Source organism: Hyperoodon ampullatus, assembly GCF_949752795.1.
Source record: "Hyperoodon ampullatus genome assembly, chromosome: 10".
Taxonomy (NCBI): domain Eukaryota; kingdom Metazoa; phylum Chordata; class Mammalia; order Artiodactyla; family Ziphiidae; genus Hyperoodon; species Hyperoodon ampullatus.
The window spans coordinates 37419881-37445585 of NC_136923.1; the positions used below are offsets into that span (position 1 = coordinate 37419881).

At 50.8% G+C, this 25705-nt stretch overlaps 1 protein-coding gene across 1 annotated transcript in view; it reads left to right on the top strand.

Annotated features, from left to right (window-relative positions):
- Positions 1-25705, top strand: part of POC1A (POC1 centriolar protein A) — a gene marked incomplete at its 5' end in the record, with an annotated part of 73535 nt that overhangs the window by 25123 nt on the left and 22707 nt on the right. Inside the window, 2 exons of the mRNA XM_079713967.1 lie at positions 941-1009; positions 3553-3648. Coding sequence (XP_079570093.1) covers positions 941-1009; positions 3553-3648 — 165 coding nt within the window. The remainder of the gene's footprint in view (positions 1-940; positions 1010-3552; positions 3649-25705) is intronic.

The window sequence follows — 25705 nt, forward strand, 5'->3', positions numbered from 1 at the left end:
GGCGAGAACCTCTTATATCTGGCTTTGCTTGGGGAATGCCAGGTGTTGCCACATTAACAGTTTGGCCAAAAGGAAGCAATGGTTCCTTTTGGCCAAACTTTTAGTGTGGTGGTGTGCCGAGCAGACTCTTGCTCTGTGCATCTTTCTGCAATGGGTTTCAGGCGTGTGGGGAAGAGCCCCCACTCTTTACCAGAAGATCATGCCCCCTGCCCCAAGCCTGAATGTGCTCACTGGTGTAGCCAGATGCAGGCCTGACATCACCCTTTGGACAGTTCAGTGGACCTTCAGCGCGTGAGAAGCCAGAGTGGCATGTCTCCTCCCAAGGCCCCAACATGAGGGAAGTGATGTGCCCATTAGAGGGACATGTCACTTTGCTCCCCTGCCCAGGCACCTTCAGTAACCCCACCGCATCCTCCTCCTTGCCCTGGTTCTGGCCTTTTGGTTTGCCTGAGCTCCCCAAGCGCCCTGCCTCTGCTCATTGGCTCCTCCACGGGGCTCCGTGCTTCTCTGGTCAGCTGCAGTGTGGTGTTGGCGGGGGTGCATGGTCTGGGTCAGGGGGACCGACTTCTGGCCCCAGTGCTGGGCCTGGGATAGGTCAGTGCACCTCTCTGACGTCCGGCTTCTCCTTGAGAAGTGAGGACAGTGATGTCAGTCCGGTAGGGCTGTCAGCGTGGCCTTTCCTGCTCATTCCTGTCGGCCCAACCCTCGACCTCATGACCCAGCTTTTGTCAGTGGTGCTTGGGACCAGAGTCTCAGCAGTAGTGCTCATGCTTGGGCACCTGCCAGTTCCTCCACCAAAGGTTGGGGAGGGCATGGGCTGGATGAGGTGCTCAGCACTGAGTCCTGCTGCTGCACTCGCTCACTAGCTTCTGGTTTCTTCCTGTGCATTGAGAATCTAGAGTGACCTTTGGCGTTTGCTCTTTTTGGCTTGTTCTCCTAGGGTCCAGCCACCACTGTTGCCTTTTCAAGAACGGGGGAGTATTTTGCTTCTGGAGGTTCTGATGAACAAGTAAGTAAAGAATGATCTGAGGGGTCTCAGCTGATACTGAGCAGAACAGAACAGGGGGCCGAGGTGTCTTGGGGATGGACAGGCTGGGTTTCACCAGCTTCCTTGGTGGCTTTCAGCAATTTTGAGGCCTGGATCTTGGGGTGGGGCCCCCAGAGCTGGGCCCTGGCCTCCCCAGAGCAGGAGTGCTGCAGGTGCCGACGTGTGGCAGCATCTCAAAACCCTTACAGCTCAAACCAGCGTGGGTAGGAAGTCTGGGTTACTGTTGCCGTGAGAAAGTTAAAACGTTTTTTTAGGAACTTCTTTCTCCTGATTATAGGTGAATAATTAGATAACTCTTGGATGCTTACTGCGGGCCTGGTAATGAGGGCAACATGGCAAGAGCGTCACCCCTCATTCAGTCCTCAGGGCAGCCGAGTGGGGCAAGCCTTCTCTTCAACTGTTCTGTGGGTGAGGAAACCGAGTCTCGGCTGCAGCAGAGCTGGAGCCTGCACTAGAGCCTGCAGTCTGTCGTCTGCCATCCTTTGCTCCTGTGCTGTCTGAGGGGGCAGCATTTTCCAACTCCAGGCTGCGGAGCGAGGACATGTGTGAGGAGGTCCTGTCCTGCCTTGTCACCCTGTCAGCCTGTCAGGCTGCCTGTCAGGCACCCTGGTGCCTCCTGCCCAGACTGCTCAGCCCTGATTACCTGCCTCCTGCGGGGCACCCTGTCCCTGGGGTCTGGCCCAGAGTCTGGCACCTGGGAGGCTCCAGGGCCGTTGAAGAGTCCACCCTTTGGAAATCTTTCTCCGGGTTCTGGTGCAGTGCTACTTGTCCAGAAAACCACACTTACCTGAGGCAGGGAGGAAGGGATGGCTGTTCCGAGCCACTGGTGACCTGGTGTGTCACCTAGAATGTTCATCCCACTGCTCCCGGGCCTCACAGCTCTGACAGCTGTGCCCAGGAAAGTGCTGCTGGCCTCCCAGTGAGCGCCAGCCCCGGCCTGATGGACTGATTCTGGTTGAGTCTCTGCCAGTAAAGCAGAGGGCAGTTGGAGGCACAGCATGGCTAAGAGATGGCAGGCATCTTCCCATACCAGCACCAGTTCCTGTGCTGACCACACAAGGCAGGAGGAGGGCAGAGGGAACCCCTGAGCCTTCCCTGGGCATGGAGGCCTGGCTCATTGCTCAGAAGACTAGGGAAACTAGTACAGTAAATTCACACCATAAATAAAGTCCTGGCAAAAGAAATTCACATAGCACAAGAGGCAACCTGGTAGGAAGTAGGGCTTCCCCCACCCTGGCCCCTCCTTGGGCAGCCGCTGCTGTCAGCTCCCTGGCTGCCTTCTGATTGTCTGCTCTGAGAGCCTTTTGGGAATGACATTTGACATTCTCTCTTCACATTCCTGATAGCCATTCCCTGGCTCAGGACCATTCAGCAGTTAGGCTTGTGCAGTACACAGGACCCTATAAACAAGGAGGTGTGTGCCGATGTTCTTTTTGTAAAGGGGACAAGTGAGAGACCCTAGATGCTCATCAGTTGGGGAGCAATGAACAGTGGTGCTGCTCCAGGAGTGGCGAGCAGCCTCCCAAAGTACCAGGCTCGTGGCTGCATCCCAATGGGGCATGCATCCAGGGCACGTTGAATTTCCATCCTATGTGGATTCGTTGGTTTTTCTGTGGCCTCAGTTGACTACTGGCCACGATTCACAATTCCTGCCATCCTGGGAGTGGCCCTAGAGGAGTGCAGCCACGGGTGGCCCGCACCCTCCAGCAGGGAGCGCTCTTGCCCAGCTTTTGTTGGAGGAGCCTCAGGGCATGAAGGTCCTCCCAGTGGGATGTAGAATAATGGACATGTTACCGACTTCTCCCTGGGGGCCAGTGTCTGTGCCAGACTGTCTCCTGTGAGCTTCATTGCAGCCCCGTGAGGTGGGAACTATGACCATCCCCTTTTCACAGATGAGGAAACTGAGGCACAGAGAGGTTGAGTCCCTTGCCTAGAGCCACACAGTAAGGGGTGGAGCCAGGATCTTAACCCTAGTTGTTTGGCCTGGAGTCTGTATCTGAACCACTTCTCACAGTGAAGCCAGCCAGGCCCCCACCCTAAGGAACTTGTATTTTAGTGGGGAGACAGTTGGTAGACAAGGAAAAGGGACAAAGATTAACTAACTACCGACTCTGATGCCTTGAAGGAAATAAATAGACGGCTATGATAAAAACTAGCAGGAGGGCCAGGGAAGGCCTCTCTGAGAAGGTGGTATTAGAGCAGACACTTCAGCCTGAGGTGCCAGCTACACAGAGCTTGGGCCTGGGACATCCCAGGCCCAGGGAGCAGCCAGTGCAGAGGCCCAGTGGTGATAGTGACTCTCCATCCTGGTGGAGCACCTGATCCTCTCGGGGCCTGTTCAGAGATGGGGCAGGTCCCAGAGGGAGTGGGGTGCCAGGTGGGGATCACAGTCCCACCACTGGCCCAGGACTTTGGGGGTAGCCTCTGGGCCCATTTTCTCCGTGGAGGAGGACTGGTAAGGGGTTTTTCTCCCCCTGATTCTGTGTGCTTATTGGTCTCGGCAGGTAATGGTTTGGAAGAGTAACTTTGATGTCAATTACGGAGAAGTCCTAAGAGTGCAGAGGCCCCCGGCCACGCTGGCCAGCTCCTCCAGGACTCTGGTAAGTGGCTTGACGGCATATCCTGAGCCCTGTGACTGGTGGGCTGGGTCATGGTGAATAACACTGGGCTCGGGGACGGTAGGGGTGCTGCAGGCTTAGGCCGGTCACAGGGAAGAGACCCTGGTAAGATCTCATCATTTACCAAAAACTTAAGTGCTTGTGGTGCTTTGTTTCAAATCTAGAATGAACACATAAGACATGAAGAGGCTGTTAGCGCACACTGCTGGGTGTCTAGGCCCTGTACCCTCTGGTGGGGGACTATGCTGTAGGCTGTTGGTTTCCATGCTGTAGGCCGTTGGTTGTTTGAGGCCTGAGGAAAGGAAGGACCCATCCTTTGCTGAGCCTTGAGCTCGATGTCGGGTTCCTAGAGGGTGCGGGGCCTGAAGCCATAGCTGGGACAAATGGGAAGGGCCCCAGCCCTGTTGTTCTTACTTCCTTTTTTTTTTTTTTTTTTTTTTTACCATGGAAAGGAAGTTCCTCAGCCACAGACCATTTTTAGTACCTTTGTTGGTAAAAGGGCATTCAGTGTTCCTGAATTAAAATAGTTAATATTTTTTGGACAAATATTTGGGGAAAAAAAGATAACTGATACCATCTCACTGAATAAAGTCACATTCAGCTTTGGCTAAAATAAACGGTGAAGCCAAGGAGGTGGAACTGTGAGGGTTGTAAGCTCCAATGGCCTCAGGCTGCTTAAATCTCTCCCTCCTGGACCTTAGAGGCAGCGTGGCCTCTCCCACACGCGGAAACTGGCCTGAACAACAGGAAGCGGCTTGCCCAAGGTCCCCAGCAAGTCAAGGTTGGCCCAGAATAGAACCAGGAAGCCTCTGAGTCCATCCCGGGGCTTTCTTTGGCTCCAGCAGAGGGCCCTGCCCCGCCCACGCCCCATCCTGTGTGTTGGGGCTTCTTCTAGGAACAGATCAGGTTGGGATTTAAAGCTTTTCTTCCAAGGGTTGCCCTTGGCCCAGAGGTTTTGTTCTCCCTCCACATTTGCTAAGGAGTGGCTGGTTCTCAGCTTTTGGGTTTGTTGGGGGGCGCGGGGAGGGGGTGGTTGGGTTGCACGGTGGTGTGCTTGCTGCCATTTCATCTTCCACCTAGAAAGGCATCTTCCAAACTGTGGAGTTGGGATCCTCTGGGGTCCATGCCCACTCCCTGACAGCTTCCCGTCTCTTGGGTATTTACGGCGAGCCAGGCCCTGCCGAGGCCTTTACGTGTACTGCCCTGTATATTCCTTACCTCATCAGGATGAGTGGGTAAAGTTACTGCTCTCACTCACAGAGGAGACACTTGGGGCTTAGTTGCCTGCCCTGGTGCCTGGACCTGGGGACCCACCATGCTGGTCCCTCTGAGCAGGGCTGAGTAAGCTAGAAACTACAGGTGGCAGAGGGCTGCCTGGAAGCTCTTTCCCACCCTGGGGGAGGGCCCTGCCACCTGTCTCTTGGGAATGGTTAGTAATCACCGGCAAGGGGAGAATCCCATGCTCCTTTTCTTGTAGCTATTGAGAAAGTAACTTGGACACGCTGCCTCTTGTCCCTTCAGCCCTAGCTCAGAGACGGGTTGTGGGGCACCTTTGCTTCCCATACCTGTGGGGCCTGATCATCTATGACAAAGGATGTGGGGTGGGGAAAGCCAGCAGGACAGGGCAGGGTAGGGCCTGGGTGCTCAAACCATCAGCCGGGCTCAGGAAAACCATTTGTTCCTGTATTCCCCTCTGGCCAGTGGGCATCACCATGTTGGGCTCAAATTGGGGAAGGGGTGTGGGCTCTGGCTGTGTGGTCCCAGGTAAAGCACCCACTCTTTGCAAGCCTCCATTTCCATGATGGGACCCGAATACACTCACAGGCTCTGAGGACCCCATGTGTGATGTAGGTGACCTCTGCTAACCTATGAAGTGACTTGACTTGTTAATCCTAAAATCATTCTTCGTTTGGGGCTTTTTCCTCATTTGTCTCAGGCCCCTTTGAGACTCTGAATTGACCTATAGGTCCTCCTCCAGACGCACTGTGTCCACACACGCATACCACCGGTGTACCCTTGCAGGGGCTGCTCTGATCTCAGGACTCCCAGGTCAAGAGGAGAGCTGGGGAGGCTGTTTTGTTTTGTTTTGTTTTATATATGTAACATAAAATTCACCATTTTCCCTATTTTTAAGCATACAGTTGAGTGGCATTAAGTACATTCACACTGTTGGGCAACAATCATCACCATCGTACACAGAATTTTTTCGTCTTCCCAAACTGAGGCAAGCTAGTCAGTATAGCACGGCTCAGTGGCTAGATCTTCCCCTGAGTTGGGAAGGCAAGCTGACGAGTATGGTCTTGCCCGTCCTGCCCCAGGGCTTCCCTGGCGCCGACATAGTACTGGTGACCGATTTTGTGGCCAGCCGGGGTGTCTCAGCTCCTCAGGGAGCCCAGGAGCTGTAAGTTCAGGGAGCCCCCACCCGTCTAGCTCTGTCCACATTACCATCCTTCCAGCAACCCGGGGGTTCTCAGCCTCGGCACGTCGATTCTTTGGGCCAGATGAATCTTGACCCAAAGAAATCATGTTCATTGTAGGATGTTTAGGAGCATCCCACTAGCTGCCGGTAGCATCCCCCGCCCCCAGTTGTGACAGTCACAAATGTCTTCAGACATTGCCAGATGTCTCCTGGGGAGCAGCACTGCTCCCAGTTGAGAATCACTGCAGTAACTCCTGCCTCGGAGTGAGCCCAGAAAGGGGGCTGCTGCAGCAGCAAGAGGAGGGTTGGAATGTGGGCATGGCTGTCAGGGTGGGAGGAGCTTAGGGGGGGCACTGAGGACTCTGGAGCCTGTGCTCCTGCTTGATGGGCCAGATCTGGGCTCCCCGCTAACAGCTGTGGCCCAGGTCTCTCAGCCTGACTTTCTCACACAAGCCCATTTTGTAGAAATGTTGTTTGGCTTATCAAACTGTGGAATCTTCTATGGGGATGGTAAACAACAAAAAAAGACCTTGAGCAACTTGGTCTTCTTCACTACACTTGGAGTGTATTCTTACCCTTCCTGCCTGTGGGCTTCCCGGGCTCTACGGTAGTACCTGGTGAGTGATTTGCTGGCTTGGCTTCTCAGAGAGCCCACGAGCACCACCACCGTGCCCAAGGAGCTCTCAAACCTGAAGGCCCCTCCCCCTTCAGCTCTGTCTGCACACGGTCTCAGATTCTAATGCTGCACGAGTCACTCCTGCACGTTTGGGGATTTTAGGAAGCACGTTGGACCAGGTGCTGGATCTTGAATTCTGGACCACATGCCCATTAGAGTTTGACAGTTTAAAGCCAGAGGGGCAGACCATGGCAAGGGCAGCCCTGTGGGCCTGTGACAGCCCCTGCCCTGGACCCCTGCCCTGACTGTGGCATTCAACTCCCACTCTTGGAATGAAGGCCATCCTTGAGCCCACTCTGAACAGAGCTCTGTTCACTGCCGGAGCTATTTTCAACCTCTGGTTGAAATTCACAGCTTATTTTTAGACACATTTCATGTTGAAAAGCAAAAGCCATTTCCCAGCCCTTCAGAATGAGAATAATGGGTTCCATTTTCCCTCTATTCTTGGCTGAGTTGCGATGAGGAGGGATTTCAGGGCTGTGGCTGGGGCGCTTTCTCTGCTTGGAAGCCTGCAGAGGAAGGACTCCAGCCCATGCGCTGGGCTGAGGGTGGGCAGGAAACTTCGTGGTCTGCCCCACGACACGCTGCATGGCTGGAGGAAGGTTGCAAGGTTTCAAGCAGATGAGCCGCCTCCCAGAGGGGCTTGTGTGGGGCCCCACGAGCTGTCTGTGGCAGGGGCTTGTGCTGGCGTTTTCAAGGGGCTCCTGTTTAGCTCTGTTCCTGCTACAGCCCTCGTCCTCTCGCCCTCTCTGCGCTCATCCTCACCGTTCTCATTCCCTCCTGCTGTCTCTGCTTTTTCGTCTGTCCCTGAGGCTATGGATCACTGTGTCTTGGCTGACCTTGGATTTGCATGTGCCCCCCAAGTCCCAGCCACTATAACTGACTTCTGCCTCAACCACAGAAGCATTGTAAAACCATTTTTAATAGCAAAGATGCATCTATTCTGATATAATCTTATTCTTGTCCTCTCTTCAAACATCTGAGCCTGTTATGCAATTGAGAAGGAAGGTTGTGCTGGGTGGGGCGGGAGTGGAAGAAGGCCGAATTCTAGGTAATTCAGTAAAAGTAAAAAACCACTTCCTGAGTTCTCTGGGCTGGCTGCCCTCCAGTTCAGAGAACCTTGAGGTCTAGGGCCGAGGGCTTTTCTCCACTCACCTCAAATGGGGAGATGCCAGGTCCTCCTTCGGGAGATTTCACGAGGTGGTACATGCTAAGCAGGCACTTGGAACCGTGCCCAGCATGTGGCAAGTGCTCACCAAGCTTTAGCTATTTTTAAAATGTTCCTTTTCCTTCCTCTGTCCAACAGAGCTAGGCGAGTCCCCTGCCCGGGCAAGGGACTTAATGTGCTCTAAACCTGCTGCGGTGAGGGACAGCAGGCGGGGGTGGGGGCCCTTCTGACCGGGTCACATTTGAGGTTGACTCCGCTCAGCAGACTGTCCCTGTGAGGTCCACTGTGGCTTCTGGACTCTTGCGGGTGTCAGTTGTGCTTCCTGATGAGTAGCCCAAGTCCTCTCTGCTCGCAGACACAAAAGCAAATCCATGAGGTGGGTGGAAACAGGCCTCTTTCCCCCCTCACCCTCTGACTCCTCAGGGCGTGGTGCCCAGGACCCCCTGAGACTCTGTGCTAAGACTGTCCCCAGGAAGAGGAGGCCAGGTTAGCCGAGGTTATCTGGTCCAAGGCCTCAGCCTTCCCTAAGGATGGCCTGTTTCTTCTTCCTAGTTTCTCTGGTTCTGAAGGGGGAACCCCAGACACACCCTGTGCCCCCTTCAGCTCCCACATTTCCATTTTGGGGCGCTATACAGAGTGGGCTTGACTTAGGGATTCTTGGGCCCTGATCCCTGGCCCAGAGAGTCTTGGCACTGGATCTTGCCCCACGCTGAGGATCTGGGAGTCCCAGGTGGCGTTTGCTCAAGATCTGGGTTCTCATGCAGGCACCTGGACTGAGAAGTCATTGGGTCAAGTTTGGGGAAGGGACCCGTTTCCACCTGCCTCATAGATTTGCTTTCTCGCTTGGGAACTTGGATGACTTGGGTCTTTTACTGAGAATACACATTTCTGGCTGGCATTTGCTTTTTGTAGTGAGGAGAAGTGTGGGTTGGTAGATGGGGCATTGTGAACCCCAAGTGTCTTAGAGGGGAGCCTCTCATTTCTCCACTTGAGGCCAGTTCTGGCTCTGAGTTCTCCAAGCTGTTGCAAGGGGCTCTTGGCAGCAGATCCTCAGTTAGAGGATGCCAGGCACACAGGCATCTTGGAAAAGTGTTGGTTTCATGGGACCCAGACTCCTAACACGTTGGCTGACCTTGCCTTGGGCTCGGGGCATCTGTGGGGGTTGAGATGTGCCTCTTAATGTGCTGGGGGCTCTCACTCTGCTGCACCCTCTGGCTGAATAGCTGGCCTTCCACAGTCTCCTTCATCCATGTGAACGAGAGCCTGGTGAGAAACACAGGAAAGCAGACGCTCCCTGGCTCCTCCCAGTACCTTCTTGCCTGGTTTGGCCATTGTTGGGCCTGGCAGGGCCTGGGCCTTGGGGGCTGACTTAAGAACAGTGGGGACTTTGTTTTCATGTTTCCTGGGACTTAGTGGATGACTCCCATGGGATAATTCATTCCTGCCCGCTGTGCTGCACAGAGGAGAAACCTGAGCCCAAAGGTCAACTGCTGGTGAGTGGCCCAGGTACCAATCAAGCCTGTGCCCTTGGGTCTCAGCCCTTTTGTTAGCAAAACTAAGAGACCCTGGACTGGAAACGATCAAGAGGTATTCTCCCCATTTCTCAGTGGTCATCCTAGCCTCCTCAGCCCTTGGGACAGATATGCAAGCCCAGCACAGGACAGACTCTGGTGACTCAGCAACAGCTCTTCCTCACTTTTGTGTGTGTGCGCTTGTGTTGAGTCCTGGCAGCACCACCTTGGGGCCTCTGGTGTCTGCATGCCCCTCACCCTTTGTGAAATTTGACTCCCCATTGCTGGTCCCCGTTATTCCCCCCACTAAGACCCTGAGGTTCCTGTCCTGTGAGGTGTCTCCAGATCACCTGGAATGGCCTGGGGCTGGGCACAGTACAGGGGAACAATAAGGGACCTGGCTGTCCAGGTGCTTCCTGCGGTGAGGACAGCAATCTTACAAGGATGGCTGCCCTGGAGAGGATTCTCGGGCAGCCCTACTAAGGAGGTGGATGATGCTGGAAACTTCTGGCTCTGGGAGCCACTTTAGGGGCTTGGCTGGCAGTATTGCCCCTGTATCCTGTTCCAAGCCGAGGCTGGGGCCTGGCTGGATGTGGCACATCTCTCCTGTAACCTCATACAGGTCATGTGGATTCTCTGTATCCTGATTTCTCCCCCCAGAGTACATTACTTCTCTGGGCATTTTCCATTTTACCGGCTCACTCTGCAAAAGACCATCCTGCAGGGGTGAGGGCAGGGCAGGGCAGCCGCCACAGCCTTTGCTGACCCTGGGAGATAGAGGTGTTCAGACAGATGCCTCACTCCATGCTCAGATTGCGTTTTACCCATCTTTACCTGAATGGAAGTCGTGGAAAGTGCTCTAGGTTTCTTAGTTTCCATGAGAAGACAGAGGAGACTAGAAATATAGAAGATTCAATATTTGTCACCAAAGTGCGATATTTAAAGAAAATTTCCTGCTTGAAACAGAGAACCCTTGGACAGTAGCTGATGGGTAATGTGGCTGTGCATGGTCGAGGAGCACCAGATATTCGACGCCTCTAGCAGAGGGGCTTCCTGGGCCCAGGGATCAGAGTGAGGGGCTGAGCCCTCCCCGCTGACCTGTTGTATCCAGTACTGGGAGGCAGGCGGGACGCCCTCTCCTTTCCTTCCAGAGGCTACAACTGACTTACTGGGAGGTGGGTCAGGGCTGCTACCAGGCACATGTTAAATAATTACTGTGTTTACAAGAAGGGAGGGGTTGCCTTTGACAAGCATGAGAACAATGTTTGCAGAAACACATCAGGCAGAGTTACTGGGCTTCCTCGAAGTGGAGTGAGGAGACAGGCCTTTTACCATTTGACATTTATTGCAGCAAGCCTCTTGCAGTGGTTCTCAAACTTTAGTGTGCATCAGAATCACCCTAAGGGCTTGTTAAAATTTAGCTTGCCCCATCCCCGGAGTGTCTGATTCAGTAAGGAATTTACATTCCTAACAAATTTCTAGGTGATGCTGTTGCTGCTGGTTGGTTGGAAAACAGTCTAGCCGATTGACACCCTGGCATCGCGGGCAGGGAGGTGGCTGGAGAGAGAGAGTGAGTCTCTGTCCATCTTAGGAAGTTTCTGTAGCTCATGGGGGCTACAGCTTGGGAGAGGCACCTGGAGAATTGCTGTCCCTTCAGCCCAGTTTGGAGCATTGTAGTCTTCCTCTTTCCAGAAGAGGAAAAGCGGTGTGGTTGGTTCTGATCTTGGTGCGGTGTTAAAAGAAATCCCAGTGCTGCCCTTTAGGCTTTTTAGACCTAAAGGCACTCTTTAAACCCACTGAGCTCTGTTTACAACTGGGCAGGCAGATGTGTGGTTTTATTACCAGCCAAGGACATCAGTTAGAGGATGGGACGCAGGGCAGCCCTCCGTGGGCCTCTGCCGGGCCTGTCATCCTCTCTCAGCTCCTGTCCTGGCCATTAGTGCTGCTGCATCAGTTCAGTCATCAGTGCTTGAATCCATGTTCTCCAGGCCACCTGCCTCCTGCATTGTCCTCAATGTCCACCTCTTAACCTGCAGATGGGGGTGCCTAGGTCACCTCCCATCCTCCAGAGTCTGCTGGGCCTTTAGGAAAGCTGGCGGGTGAGTCTCTGACACCTGAGCTTGAGACGGCCTGGGTGCTTGTGGCCCAACGTTTTAACCCCCAGGTGGAGGTCTTCTTTGTAGAGCCTTTTGGGGAAGTGCCTCCAGGTAGCAAGAGCAGGAACAAGTCCTGAAACAGCGATGACAGCAGTGGCACCAAGAGGATGGGGCTGTGGGATGGGGCAGTAACTGAACTCCCTTCTCTGAGCTGCCCTTTTGAGGGGCTGTTGGTAGTTTCCCGCCACTGGAAAATTCCCATCCCTTTCACAAGGTCCCTATCCAGAGGAGAATGGCACAATTCTTAGGAAGGAAGGCCTATTAATGACTTAAACCAACAGGGGACGTAGTCTCAGAAATCCAGGGCAAGATGTATTAAGATAGTCACTGTGGAATCCAGACAAAGCCTGGACGCCCTTGTGTCCAGCCCTGCATGCATCGGGACACACCTGGTGTGTGAACCTGGGCGCTCACACACACCTGTGAGAGCTCTCATCTCTTTCAAGGGACTCAGAGCTGTTTTGGGTTTCCTTTCCCCCTGGCAGCCAAAGCGTGGGTTCAAGGTCAGTGGAGATTCCACAGTTGCACATGGAGAATTGAGCCCAAATCACAGGACAGTGGGGTCTGGACATTGTGGTGCTTTACTACAAGGCACACACAGCCCTGGGCAGGGCACACCACATGCCTCAGAGTGCCTTTGTTTCAGCCCTGGGGCCACTGCAGTGATGCTACCATTTTGGTGACAGAGATGATAAAACATCCACAGCCTGGTTAGGCCACGCTGACAAGTCCCCTCTCCACAGAGAGCCAGCAGAGGCCATGCATGCGAAGTAGAGAGGGTGGCATCTGAGAGATAGCCTGCCTGCCTGCCTGCCTGCCTGCCTGCCTGCCTGCCTGCCTCCCTCCCTCCCTCCCTCCCTCCCTGCCTGCCTCCCTCCCTCCCTCCCTCCCTTCCATGCTGCTTTTAAACCTAGAAACCTGAAAATGGAATAAATGAGCCACAGGTGGAAATAGACCCAGTTGCTTAAATCTGACTGTGATTCTTTGGCTCCACCCCCCTGTTCCCCAGCAGAACCGCGCTCCTCCTTTTAGTCTCTTTGCAGATGGCACCTCCTCCATGCAGCCTTCCCAGGAAGGGCAACAGCTTGTGAAATCTTCCTGCTCCACCTACCCAGAGCACTCTGCTTGGTGGAGCAGCCCCTCTCTGCCACGGTCAGTTTTTCACAGGCCGAACTTGTTGCCCTGGAGGCCTGGGGCCTTGGTCTCCATGTGGTGCCCAACATGCGTCTGGACACCTGAGCAGAATGCTCAGGAAACCAGAGTTCAGTGGACACATTCTGCTGTCTGTGGGCAGCGTGGGCTGAGTGTGTGAGGCTAGAGGCAGGCTCTGGCGCTTTCCTTTTGCCATGTTTGATGGTCCCAGGCTAAATGAAGGAAACCACTTTCTCACCTGGTTTGTCAGTTTGGGGGCAGGTGGTAAGGAGTGGTGTGGGCAGTGGAGGGTGGGAGAATCTATATGTCTGGACTAGAAGTTTTAGTCCTTCTTTTCATTTTCAATGGAAAAAATCCCTTTTCAGCTTGTATTTTCCAGATTGGATGGCAGCGTTGCCCATGTGGTGTAAGGGTGTTGGATAATGCTTGTGTTTATGTTCTCATTGGTTACCATGGAAAAAATCAGAATAGATGGTTTCCATGGAGATTATCTTAAAATTAGTTTCTTTGAAGGTCCGGACATTGCTGCAGGGTTCACTGAATGCTTTTGGTGCCATCGGGGCTTTCTCTATGGCAGTGCCAAAAGCTGGCCTGAACGTTTGTGGATTCAGCCTAATTTGCCTCCTGTGCTTGAAAGTGCCAGAACACCAGAGTGGGGGTGATCCTGTGCCTCACCTTCCTCCTGGGGTCCCGCTTGCCTGGCCTCAGCTCCACAGCTCATTCAAGTAGCCTGGAGCTTTTATTTTTTTACCAACAACAAAAAATACCCTTTGTATTGTGGAAATTTTCAAGCTAGCCCAAAAAGTAGAGAGAATAATATAATGAACCACCGCCCCATGTATCCTTTACCTAGCTTTAGCATTTTGCCGATCTTATTTTGTTCATCTCCTCCCACCCTTTTTTAGAAGAGTTGGAATATTTTTGTTTAATCCAGATATGTTACCCTAAATAAAGACTTTTCTGGGTTAAATAACTGCAGTGCTCTTATCACATCCAACAAAATTAATATTTCCTTAATATCAGACGCTTAGTCCATGTTCACATTTTTCTGCATTGTGTCAAGAATATTGTTTTGTGTTCTTTGTTCAAATAGGGACGTGGGAGCCTTTGAAAGCCCACGTCTCCCCTCCTCAGCGTGGTCCTGCTACGTGGAGAGGTTGAGCACCCTCAGCTTAGCGCTGCAGTTGGGGCCGGGCCAGGCGGAGCCTTGGGGCTCCACCCTCCCACTGTCCACAAGGGAGAGTTGTGTACTCTGAGCTCCAGGACGCCCTTGTCCCAGCCTGGAGATGTGTCAGCATAGGTGGGCCAGCTACTGCCAGCTGTCCTGGGGCAGGCGTCCGCTGGGGTGCGCTGTCCCTCTTCACAGTCTGCAAGGGGAGGGAGGGAGAGAGGTGATATAACCTTGATTCACAACAGCTGTGTGCAACTTCATTTTCCAGGAAAGGGAGGCTGTGAGACACCGGGGTTGGGGTGGGGGGAGGCAGCCTCTCTCGGCTCCTCCCTGGGCAGCACCAGGGTGAGGGCTTTGGCTCATCGGAGGCCCGCTGCCTCTGCGGGGTAGGCAGAGCCGGTCCTGGTTATCTGTCTTGACAGGCTCTGCTCCTGTCCTGAGGTGCTGCACAAAATATGAATTGCCGAGTGGTGGGAGTGGTGCCCGGGGATGGTTGGTGCCTCTAACACTCTCCATTGAACTAAGTGCAAGGAGAGTTTAAAATAGCCAGCCTTTGTTCCCGAGGTTTTAAAAATTCAACTCCAGTAGTTACAATGAGCTGTCTTCAAGTGGATCTATAAATAAACTGCTACTGTTCCTCTTTGTCACCGAGAGCTTCGGCGGCTTCCAGAGACGTCGGCTCTGCCGCTCATCTTCATTAGATGCCTCTCATCTGTGGGGCAGCTGCGGCCATCAGCAAGCCGGGCTGACACGCAGAGTTTGTAATGACAGCCACACGTTCCCTTTTAAAGAGCCACAGTGCCAAGCCACCGTGCCCCATGACTGACTACACAGGGAACGATGTAACTTTGCATTGGAGAAACCTGGCAGGGAGGTCAGCATCACCATTGATTGAGGTCAACATCACTGATATGTAAGATATATAAGACCTGTCTGATATATAAGACCTGTCTGTGTGAGCCCTGTGGTGTCATGCATGTAGCTTTTGTGGTGCTCTTGTCAAAAATGCATAACCTCACCCCAATTGTGAGAAAACATCAAACAGGTCCAAACTGAGGGACATCTGACAACAAAACTGACCAGTACTCTTCAAAAATGTCAAGGTCATGAAAGACAAGGGAAAACTGAGGAGCTGGACAGATCTCAGGAGACTAAGAGAAAACTGAATGCATTGTGGGATCCTGGATAGGATTCTGGAACATCAGGATCCAAGGACATTAATGGGTAAACTGGTGAACCTCAAATGGAGCCCTTCCTTGGTTTGGTTAATGGAATTGTCCCAATGTTAATTTCCTGGCGTGACCATTGTACTAATGGTTATGTAAGATGTTAACACTGGGAGAGCCTTGGGGAGGGATATATGGAAACTTTCTGTACTATTTTTTGCAACTTTTCTTTAAGTCTAAAATTAGTTCAAAGCAGTTTAATTTAAAAAACAAAACAAAAACTACAGCCAACACTTAAGCTTTATCAGAAGCCTTGATCTCCCGCCCAGGGTGTCTCGGTTCAGGTGTTTGTGGTGGGGGAGGGCAGGTGTTTCTGTCTCAAGGTAGGAGGTAACAACCTGAGCTACTTAGCACCCAGCCTGGAGTGGGCCCTTAGTGACGTGTGTGGAGCTGAACTGAGCAAGAGCCGGCCCTACAGGAAACAGGTCATGTTCAAAGGGAGTTCTTACAAAGGTATTGGTCACCAGCATGGGGACCGCAGGGTGGCGTTGTCTGCTTGTGGACGTTGTCGTTTCTCAAAATGCTCCGGAGGTGCACCCTCTCCAGGAACTCTGGGCAGACTGGCAGCAGATGCTCTGCAGCATTGCCTCCTCCTGAGGCTTCCCTGGGCCGTGTGGAGGACCCCACCATGCTGCCCTGCCCTGTTCCTTCTCATCCGTGTCCCTGAGCCCTGGGCTCTGCCTTGCTGCCTATCAACGTGTTTCTGGCTGTACCAGGTGTGATGACCTGGAGGGCTTCCACCCCTAAAGCCTGGGTTGGTTTTCCTCCACGCTCAGAACCAGGAGGGCCAGGACCTCCCCTGGGCACAGGAAAGTTCTCGCTGCATGATGGTCTGCTTGCCTTCTCATGGCTGCCACCAGTTTGCAACTGCTTAGCCTTCCTCTCCCCGTTTCGTCCTCCCCCGCTTCTCCCCACAGCTTCCCTCACGTGTCGTTTCAGTAGGACAGTCCTCCCCTGCCCTACTTTTTTCTCCTGGGGGCATATCTGGACATTGGAATGACTTCCTGTTTCCTGCTTCTTACCAAGGCCGTCCTTTCACGCCTTTGAAACACATTTGGCTGTATAAGTCAGCCCTCTTGTGTGGGGAGAAAGACTTGGAAACCAAGTATTGGAGAGCACGGCTGGGGAGTCAGCAGGAGATGGCTGGGGTTGAGCCCAGGAGTGGCTGACATAGCCCTGGGGGTGGGAGCCTTGGTCTTGCTTTGGGCCTGAGTGAGGAGACAGGGGTTCTGTGGTTTGTGCATTTAACATCTCCCACATGCCAGGGGGGCCTGTGACCCACACAGGTGTAATAGGGTGACAGAGGTAGCTGTGGCCCCTGCCTCAGAGGGACCCTCAGGAGAGGACTGTGAGGTGAGAAAGTGGGCCAAGCTGCCTGTGGTCTTGGTGCCTGGATGGCACTGGTTCTGTGTGAGGAGGCCTGGGTCAGGCACGTGGATCCCTCATCCTCCAGGTTAGACCCATCCTTTGACCGCTTCACAGTTCTTAGTTCAGAGGACACCCTGTCTGCTTCCCGTTGGTGGGAGCCTGGGGTCAAAGGGTGGCTCTTACACTGAACTGGGATCTGTCATCTTGCAGAGTCTGATCGAGTTCAAAGGACGCTGTCCAGCCCCATCCCCTCGAGCCTCTTGGCTCACTGTCCTTGGGAGCCTGGTGTGGGGAACACATGGAGGCACCCTGCACATTCATACTCTAGACAAAAGCCAGCAGCGGTAACCAAACCCCACACACACACTTGGGCTGGCTTGGAAGAACATTGGCAAGATTGCCAAACAATTAGATGATTTTAAGAAACTAGAATTCCTCTTGGGTTCAAGGCTATGTTTAGAACCAGAAGTTTCCTCTCTTCTTGGACTCCAGGCCGGAACCCTAAATTATAGGGCAGACAAGGATGTAGTAGATCTAGTCCACAAATATGTGCGGGGAATACAGTACCAGGTTTCTTTTGAGCTTTGATTTGAGAAAACAGCTGTGTCTATTTCCACTTGAGAAGCTGGCGCTGAGCAGAGCCCAAGTGAGCTCTGCTCTGTCCCCTGCTCTCCTCGCCAGGGCCAGGTTTAGCAGACAGGGAGGCAGGCGGACTGGATGCCTGTTAACTTTCCATGAGGCAAATTGTCAAAGCCAAAGGCCTGAGGTGAAAACCAAGGAACGTCTGTGTCCATGAATCTGCACCCTTGCTTAGCAGACTATGTGATGAGCAGTTCGATGAAAGATTAAGTTGAAAAGATTCAACCATGGTGTGTGTGTCTGTCCATTTCTTCGTTTTGCACTCAGGGTCTATACTAGGAGGGTAACTGGTGAGACAGTCCAGATCTTGGGCCTGGGTCACCTCTGGCTCCCCTCTCTGGCCAGACCCAAGCCTTGGACCAGTTAGTTCCTAGATACTTTTGTCTGTTACAGAGTTTTAGTTTCTGGAGCAGGCTGGGCAGGGGGCAAGGTCCGGTGTTAGAGACTAAAAGAGAAGGAGAAGTTTCCATCTTAAGCAGGTGTTAATAATTGACCACCCCGCCCAACTAGAGGGGGGCATTCTGTCAAGTCAGCTCATGACATCTTTATGGTAGAACTCCAGCCACTCCTGGCTTCTGGCCAGGTGTATGTAGACCTCACTTGCTCATGACTGTCAAGCTGTGTATGGACCCCTAAGCAGCTGAGACCTGAAGTTCCATAGACTGGGCAGCTGCTGCTTGGAAAACCTTGCTTGAGACATCTGCTAACAACTGGGGAGTCACTGAAATGTGACTCTGACCTTCTGCATTTGGAAACCATCATCCCCAGACCAATGGTGGACCTCACGGGCCTGACCTGTGGTCTTTAACCTTGGGTTTTGCCTACTGGTAATGTCCTGTGGCGAGGCAGTGATTTTCACCTTGAGTGCAGAGTGGCAATGATGGGTAGTGTCATGTGATGGGCCTGTTGGGGTCCTAGGGGCATTTCGGTTGTAACTGCATCTTTTTCTTTTTTAAGTCAGATTTATTAGTACACAAATAGTAACATTCACCATTTAAAAAAGTGAACCAGGGCTTCCCTGGTGGCGCGGTGGTTAAGAGTCCACCTGCTGATGCAGGGGATGCGGGTTCATGCCCCGGTCCGGGAGGATCCCACATGCCGCGGAGCGGCTAAGCCCGTGAGCCATGGCCTCTGAGCCTGCGCGTCCGGAGCCTGTGCTCCACAACGGGAGAGGCCACAACAGTGAGAGGCCCGCATACCTCATAAAAAAAATAAATAAATAAAATAAAATAAAAAATAAAAAAGTGAACCATTCTCCGAGTTTCGACAATCATGTAATCACCACCATGATCATGTTATAGAATATTTCCATCATCCCTCCAGATTTCCTTGTGCTTCTTTGTAGTCAGTCCAGTCCCTCCACCTCCAGCCCCAGGCAACTACGAGTCTTTTTTCTGCATTTTTCAGAATTTGATATAGTTGAAGTCATATAGTTATATGTTCTTTTTAGTCTGGTTTCTTTCAGCTTAATTATTTTGAGATTCACCCATGTTGTTACATTTATCAATAGTTCATTTCTTTTTATTGCTGAGTACTACTCCATCAAATGGATATACAACTTGTCTGTGAACACTTGGGTTATTTTCAATTTTGGGGCTATTACAAATAAAGCTGCTGTTAACTTTTACATACATATCTTTCTATGGACATATGCTTCCATTCTTTTTAGGTAAATATCTAGGAGTGGAATGGCTGAGACGTGTAATGGGTATATGCTTAACCTTTTATGTTACTGTCAAACTGTCTTCCAAAGTGGTTGTTCCATCTCGCATTCTCCCCAGCAGTGTGTGAGAGTTCAAGTTTCTCCACCTCCTCACCAGCACTTGGGATGGTCAGTCTTTTTAACTCTAAAGCATTGTAATAGGTGTATAAGTGATACCTCATGGTGATTTTAACTTGCATTTTCCTGATGACTGAGGATGTAGAACATTTTTTTACGTGTTTGTCATCTTTATATGTTCTTTGGTGAAGTGTCTTCAAATCTTTTGCCTATTCTTTTTTTTTTTTTTTTTTTTTTTTTTTTGTTTGTTTGTTTGTTTTTGCCTATTCTTTAAATTAGTTGTCTTATTGAATTATGAAAGTTCTTAGGTGTTCTGGATACAAGTTCTTTACCAGATATGTGATTTGCAAATATTTTCTCCCAGTCTGTGGTTTGTGTTTTCATTTTCTTAACAATGTCTTTCAAAGAGCAGAAGTTTTGAATTTTGATGAATTTCATTTTATTGGCTTTTTCTTTTATGGATCATACTTTGGCTGTCATATCTAAGAAATCTACCTAACCCAAGGTCACAAAGATGTTCTCCTATGTTTTAGAAGAAAAATTCATACCAATATTATAGTTTTAGGTTTTACATTTAGGTCTATGAATCATTTTTGAGTTACTTTTTGTATATGATATGAGATATGTACTGCGGGCTTCCCTGGTGGCGCAGTGGTTGAGAGTTCGCCTGCCGATGCAGGGGACACGGGTTCGTGCCCCCGTCCGGGAGGATCCCACATGCCGCGGAGCGGCTGGGCCCGTGAGCCATGGCTGCTGAGCCTGCGCGTCTGGAGCCTGTGCTCCGCAACGGGAGAGGCCACAACAGTGAGAGGCCCGCGTGCCGCAAAAAAAAAAAAAAAAAAAAAAAAAGAGATATGTACTGAAACTCATTTTTTTGCATAAGGATTCCAATTGTTCCAGCAATTGTTGAAAATACTATCTTAGTTTCTCTCTGGTAAGTGGTGTACCATTTAAAAAAATTAATTGACCATATATCTGTGTATATTTCTGGACTCTATTTGTTCACTAATCTATGTGTCTGTCCTTTCACCAATGCCACACTGTCTTGATTGCTTTAGCTTTAGACTAAGTCATAAAATCAGGTAATGTGAGTCCTCTAGTTTTGTTCTTTTTTTCAAAAATGTTTTGGCTTTTCTAGTTCCTTTGCCTTTCCATATAAATTTTGGAATAAGCTTTTTGATTGCTATAGATGATTTTGAGGAGAACTGGCATCTTAACAACTTTGAGCCTTCAGTACATGAGCATGGTATATCTCTTCATTGATATTAGTCTTTTCTCATCAGTGTATTTTAGTTTACAGCATACAGATTTTGTACATATGTTGTTTGATTTATATCTAAGCATTTTGTAGTGGGTTGAATAGTGCCTCCCCGCCAAGAAATATGTCTACATCCTAACCCCCAGAACCTGTGAATGTGACCTTACTTGGTGAAAGGGTCTTTGCCGATGTGCTTAAGTTAAGGATCTTGAGATTAGATCATCTTGTGTTATTAGGTTGGCCCTAAATCCAGTGACAGGCGTCCTTATAAGAGACACACAGGGAAGAGAAGGTCATGTGAAGATGGAAGCAGAGGGTGGAGTTATATAGCCATAAGCCAAGGAATTCTGGAGCCACCAGAAGCTGGAAGAGGCAAGAAAGGATTCTTAGTGCCTCCAGAGGGAGTGAGGCCCTTTTGATATGTTAATTTCAGACTTCCAGCCTCCAGAACTCTGAGAGAATAAATTTCTGTTATTTTAAGCCACCAAATGTGACAATTTTTTTTTTAGAACAGCCATAGGAAACTGATAACACATTTCATGTTTTTTGGTGCTATTGAAAAGATAATGGCCAAGAATTTTTGGAAAATGATGAAAGGCATCAAACCACAGATCCAAGAAGCTCAGAGAAATGACAAGCAGGCTGAAGAAAAAACAAAAACAAAACAGAACCCTACACAAATTATATTCAAGCTTCTGAAACCAAAGATTAAGAGAAATTCTTAAAGGTAGATAGAGAGGGCTTCCCTGGTGGTGCAGTGGTTGAGAGTCCGCCTGCCGATGCAGGGGACACGGGTTCGTGCCCCAGTCTGGGAAGATCCCACATGCCATGGAGCGGCTAGGCTCGTGAGCCATGGCCGCTGAGCCTGCGCGTCCGGAGCCTGTGCTCCGCAACGGGAGAGGCCACAGCAGTGAGAGGCCCGCGTACCGCAAAAAAAAAGGTAGAGAAAGGAGACATTATGTACAGAGGATCAAAGATAAGAATTACAGAACTATTCTCATAAAACTGCACAAGCTGGAAGACATGGAAGTAACATTTTAAAAGTATCCAAAGAAAAAACTGTCAACCCAGAATTCTATATGCAGAAAAAAAATCTTTTAAAAATGGAGAAATAAAGACCCCCCCTTTTTTTTTTCCCAAACAAACCAAAGCTGAGATAATTCATTACCAGTAAAGTTGTACTATAAGAAATGTCTCTTTTCTCTTTGTTCTCCTTCTGGGATTTCAGTCACACATGTATTAGATAATTTGATATTGTCCCACAGTTTACAGGTAGTCCGTTCTGGGTTTTTTTTTCCCCTATTATGTTTCAGTTTGAGGAACTGGTCTGTCTTCAAGGTCATTGGTTTCTTTTCCTCAGTTGAGCTGAGCCTACTGTTGGACTGGTCATGAAGATCGTTCAGGTTTTTCCAAAACCTCTTCCCAAATGAACATTTTGGCCAACCCAGTAGTAGCCCAACAAAGTCATTCTTCATATCTGGTTTTGGGTTTCTTATTTCTAGCATTTCCATTGACTCTTTCTTATAATTTCTACCTCTCTGCTGAAATTCCCCACCTGTTCATGCGTGTTGTCCACAATTTCCAGTAAAATCTTTAACATATTAATCATAATTATTTTTTCTCCATCTGATAGTGCTCACATCTAAGTCATCTGAATCTAATTCTGCTGATTACTTTGTCTCTTGACAGTCGGGTTTTTTTTTCTTGCCTTTTTGAGTGTCTCATAAGTTTTTATTGAATGCCAGACATCATGTTCAGAATAGCAGAGACTGGGGTAAATAGTCAGTCTTATCAGGAGTTGATACCTTGTACTTAGGGTGAGGTCTGGGTGTTGGAGGATTTTTCTCAATGTTCCTGTTCCACCCCCAGCTTTCAGCCTACCCTGGGGTCCTGCCCCTCAGAGGATGTCTGTGTCCATGGTCTTGTCCCTCCCCCAGCAGTAGGCTGCTGGTGCTTGTTACCTGGTGCTTGCTAGCTTTGTTGGAGGAATTCTCTGCTGTCCTGGGCCAGTTTCAGTCTTAGGCCCTGTGTCCCTGGGTCTTAGAAGTAGGGCATTCTCAGTAGTCCTGCCCCTCCCTCAGCCTTTGAATACCTCGATGATCTCCACTCAGGATGGTTTCCTGCCTCTCCCACAAGGGAAGAGGGGGTTTCATCTCTTTTTGCTCTTCCCCCAGTAGCTTAAGGATTTTGTTCCGTAGGCAAGGAGGGTCTTGGCAGGGCTTTGTGCCTTTTCTGTGTCTACTCCCCTCCTCCAGGCCTGCACCCTCAAGGATGGTTTTTTTCCCCCACCCCGTCTTTCTCGTGGATGCCCAGCGGAGGTCTGTGGAGAAGACCCTGTGAGCAGGTGCAAACTCCCCTTGTATCTGTGGCTCCCAGGGGTTCTTCATTCTCACCCTGGCCACTCAGCCTCTGCAACTTGTTAACATGCATAACTCAGTTCTTCTCACCCACTTGTATGGCACTCAGTGTCCCTTCTTCCCAGGCTTTGCCAGAGGTGAGCCGATGCTCACTTCCTGTTTTCCTTGGAAGAGTCTGCCTTTCCTTAGATTTCAGGCTAGTTGTTTGCTCTGTGATCTCAGCTCTCTGATTTAAGAAAAGTTAAGATCCTTTTAGATTGTTGCTCTTTTTCTTGTTAGGATAGGATTAATACTTCCCCCAACTTTCTCTACCTTAGGCAGAAGCTTCTTATCCCCACCTGCATTTTGATGATGAAAAGGTGAGACCATAGGCAATCCAGAGACCAGTAAAGAAGTTATCCCAGATGGATTGATTTCTCGTCACAAGGAAGACCTGCAAGCTCTGCTCTTTTGTTTGTTTTTTTGTTGTTTTTTTAAAAATTTTTTTAAAAAGATTTATTTATTCATTTTATATTTTATTATTGCTGCATTGGGCCTTGTTGCTGCACACGGGCTTTCTCTAGTTGCGATGAGCGGGGGCTACTCTTCGTTGCAGTGTGTGGGCTTCACATCGTGGTGGCTTCTCTTGTTGCAGAGCACGGGTTCTAGATGCGCAGGCTTCAGTAGTTGTGGCACGCGGGCTTCAGTAGTTGTGGCTCGTGGGCTCTAGAGCGCAGGCTCAGTAGTTGTGGCGCAGGGGTTTAGTTGCTCCGTGGCATGTGGGATCTTCCCAGACCAGGGCTTGAACCCGTGTCCCCTGCATTGGCAGGCGGATTCTTAACCACTGCGCCACCAGGAAGTCCTGCTCTTTTGTTTTTTAATGAAAATGTATGGGTTGGTTACCCATGTGTTTGAGTGGCTGAAAGCAACCACAGATATTTACGCAATTCCTACTGTGCGCAGTGCTGAGCTCATGGTGGCGTATGACAAGCTGGCAGCAACAGAAACTGAGGCAAGTAGATTAAACTACTGTGAGAGCCTGGGATCCCACATCAAGGTGGGGACACCTACAGACCCCAAATGAGATTGCCACGAAGTTAAATAGATTCATCTATTCTGAGTTTGACCTTTTTTTTTTCTTTTGATGTTAAGATGTTTATATTTGGTACAAGTGAAAGTTGTCGACTTGGTGTGACTTTCTAGGTATGTGTGTTTGGGTTAATGTTGTTGTAATCTTACCTGTGAGAGAACTAACGAGGACCACCAGGCAGGGCCCCTAGTACCCTTGGATGTGGAACAGACAAAGCACTGATAGGATTTCTCCCCTTAAACACTGCTCCTGTTATCCCGTCACAGCCCTCGAATGTGCTTCTCTTCCTGCTCTTGCCCATCATCTTCTTATCTCTGCTTTATTGCTTATCTGCTGACCTCTCGGGGAAATGCCACATCTGCAGAGTGCTGGAGTGCAGGTGAGTGCCTGCGATGGTGTGCAGTGGGGCGGGACTGCTGGCCCTTTGCCTTGGGGAGGTGTCATTTCACAGGAGTGTCACCATGATGGGCTTGGCTCTTTGAGGCATTGAGTGTGTGTGGAGGGCCTTCTCTGTGTTCAGCTCTGTGCCAGGCAGGCATTCCAGGGCAGGTGGGGTGGGGGAATGACGCAGGAAGTGTTAGAGCCAGGAGCCAGGAGCCTCCACAAGGATGGAAGAGAGGAGCTGGGGGTGTGGAAGCAAATCCGCAGGCCGTGTCACCTGTCAGAGGCTGCTTCCTGTCAGGAAATGCCTGTACTTTGGGTTCAGATCCCAGCCGTCATTTCCTGTATTAGAGCAAGTGAGTTAACCTCCCTGAGCCTGCTTCCCCATCTGAAAATTAAGGTTAGTAATGCCTGCTGTGAGGGGTCATTGTAGGGATTAAATGAAGTGACATATAAAATGCTGGCACATGGGTGGCAAGTAAACCACAGCGATAGCCATCTTTACGTGCGGTGTGTCAAGTGCTGTAATGTCTTCTGGTAAGAGCGGGCAAGGTTGCAAAGAAGGGCTGTGTCCTGGTGAAGGTAAGAGCAGGAGCGAATGCTGTGGCTGGAGGAATAGCCCAGGGCAGGCAGAACCCTGGACTTGTGAGCAAGGCTGGAGGCTGGGTACCTTCTGACAGTCACTTCCTGTCTGAGCCTCAGGTTCCTGCGGCCCTCTCTTCCAGAGGCCACCTCCCTGGTTCGGGCATGTGACTGCGGTCCTCAGTACTCTTTTGGAGCTGGCTGGGCTTGGGCTCAGAAGGAGGGTTCCTGTTGGTAAAGTCAGCGGTGCTCACCCCCCCACCCCTGCTTCCAGAGACTCGGCTCCACACTGTCCATTTCTGGGCCACTCTGCAGAAACACTCAGAATTTCCATCCCTTCCTTCCCAGGCAGCAGGCAGCGCCCGTCTGGCTGTCAGGACAGAGGGCTGCCAGGTTCCCACCCTCCCTCTGGTGGCCTTTCCTGAGGGAGCCAGGGGGACTCAGTGTCCAGAGGAAGAGCGTGCGTGTCTGGAAGGGGGCTCCTTTGGAAGCAGTAGGCACTGGCTTCTCTAGAAAGGCCTGTGGGTGATTTGCAGATAAGCACCTCTTACAGCCCAGCCCTTGGAAGGACAGGCCCAGTCATCACCCCCATTTTATAGAAGATGAGGAAGTGGAGGCCAGGAGGGATTAAACCTCTTGCCCAGGGCCACCTAGCTGGTCAGTGGTAGAGCTCAGATATCGACCACAGCCTGTCCGAGTCGCTGCTTTTCCCTGCTGCACTCTGCTTTGTCTCCCGACAGCACTGCGTGGGTCTGGGGGCCGCTGCGGTGAGGTGAAGGCCAGTCAGGGCTTCTGGAACATTCCTTTTGGGATGGGCTTTGAGAGCTGAAGTGTATCGATTCCTGGAGGACTGGAAGAGCCTAGCCCCGGTGGGCCGAGGTCTTACAAAATGGCCACAGTGCCGCAAGCAGATAGGCCGACGGTGGGCATGTGGACATGGCCCTGCTCCTGCTTTCAAGGATCCTCCTCAGGCTTGTGTCTCACATTCAATTTCTCTTTAACCACCAGGGCCTGCATTTTTCCAAGTTCAAATTGACATGCACTTGAGAGTTTGTTATCTATGAGATTAGAACACTTTCCTAATAAAGGAAAATATGCAGGTAGGGTCCACGTGCTAAACTGCCCT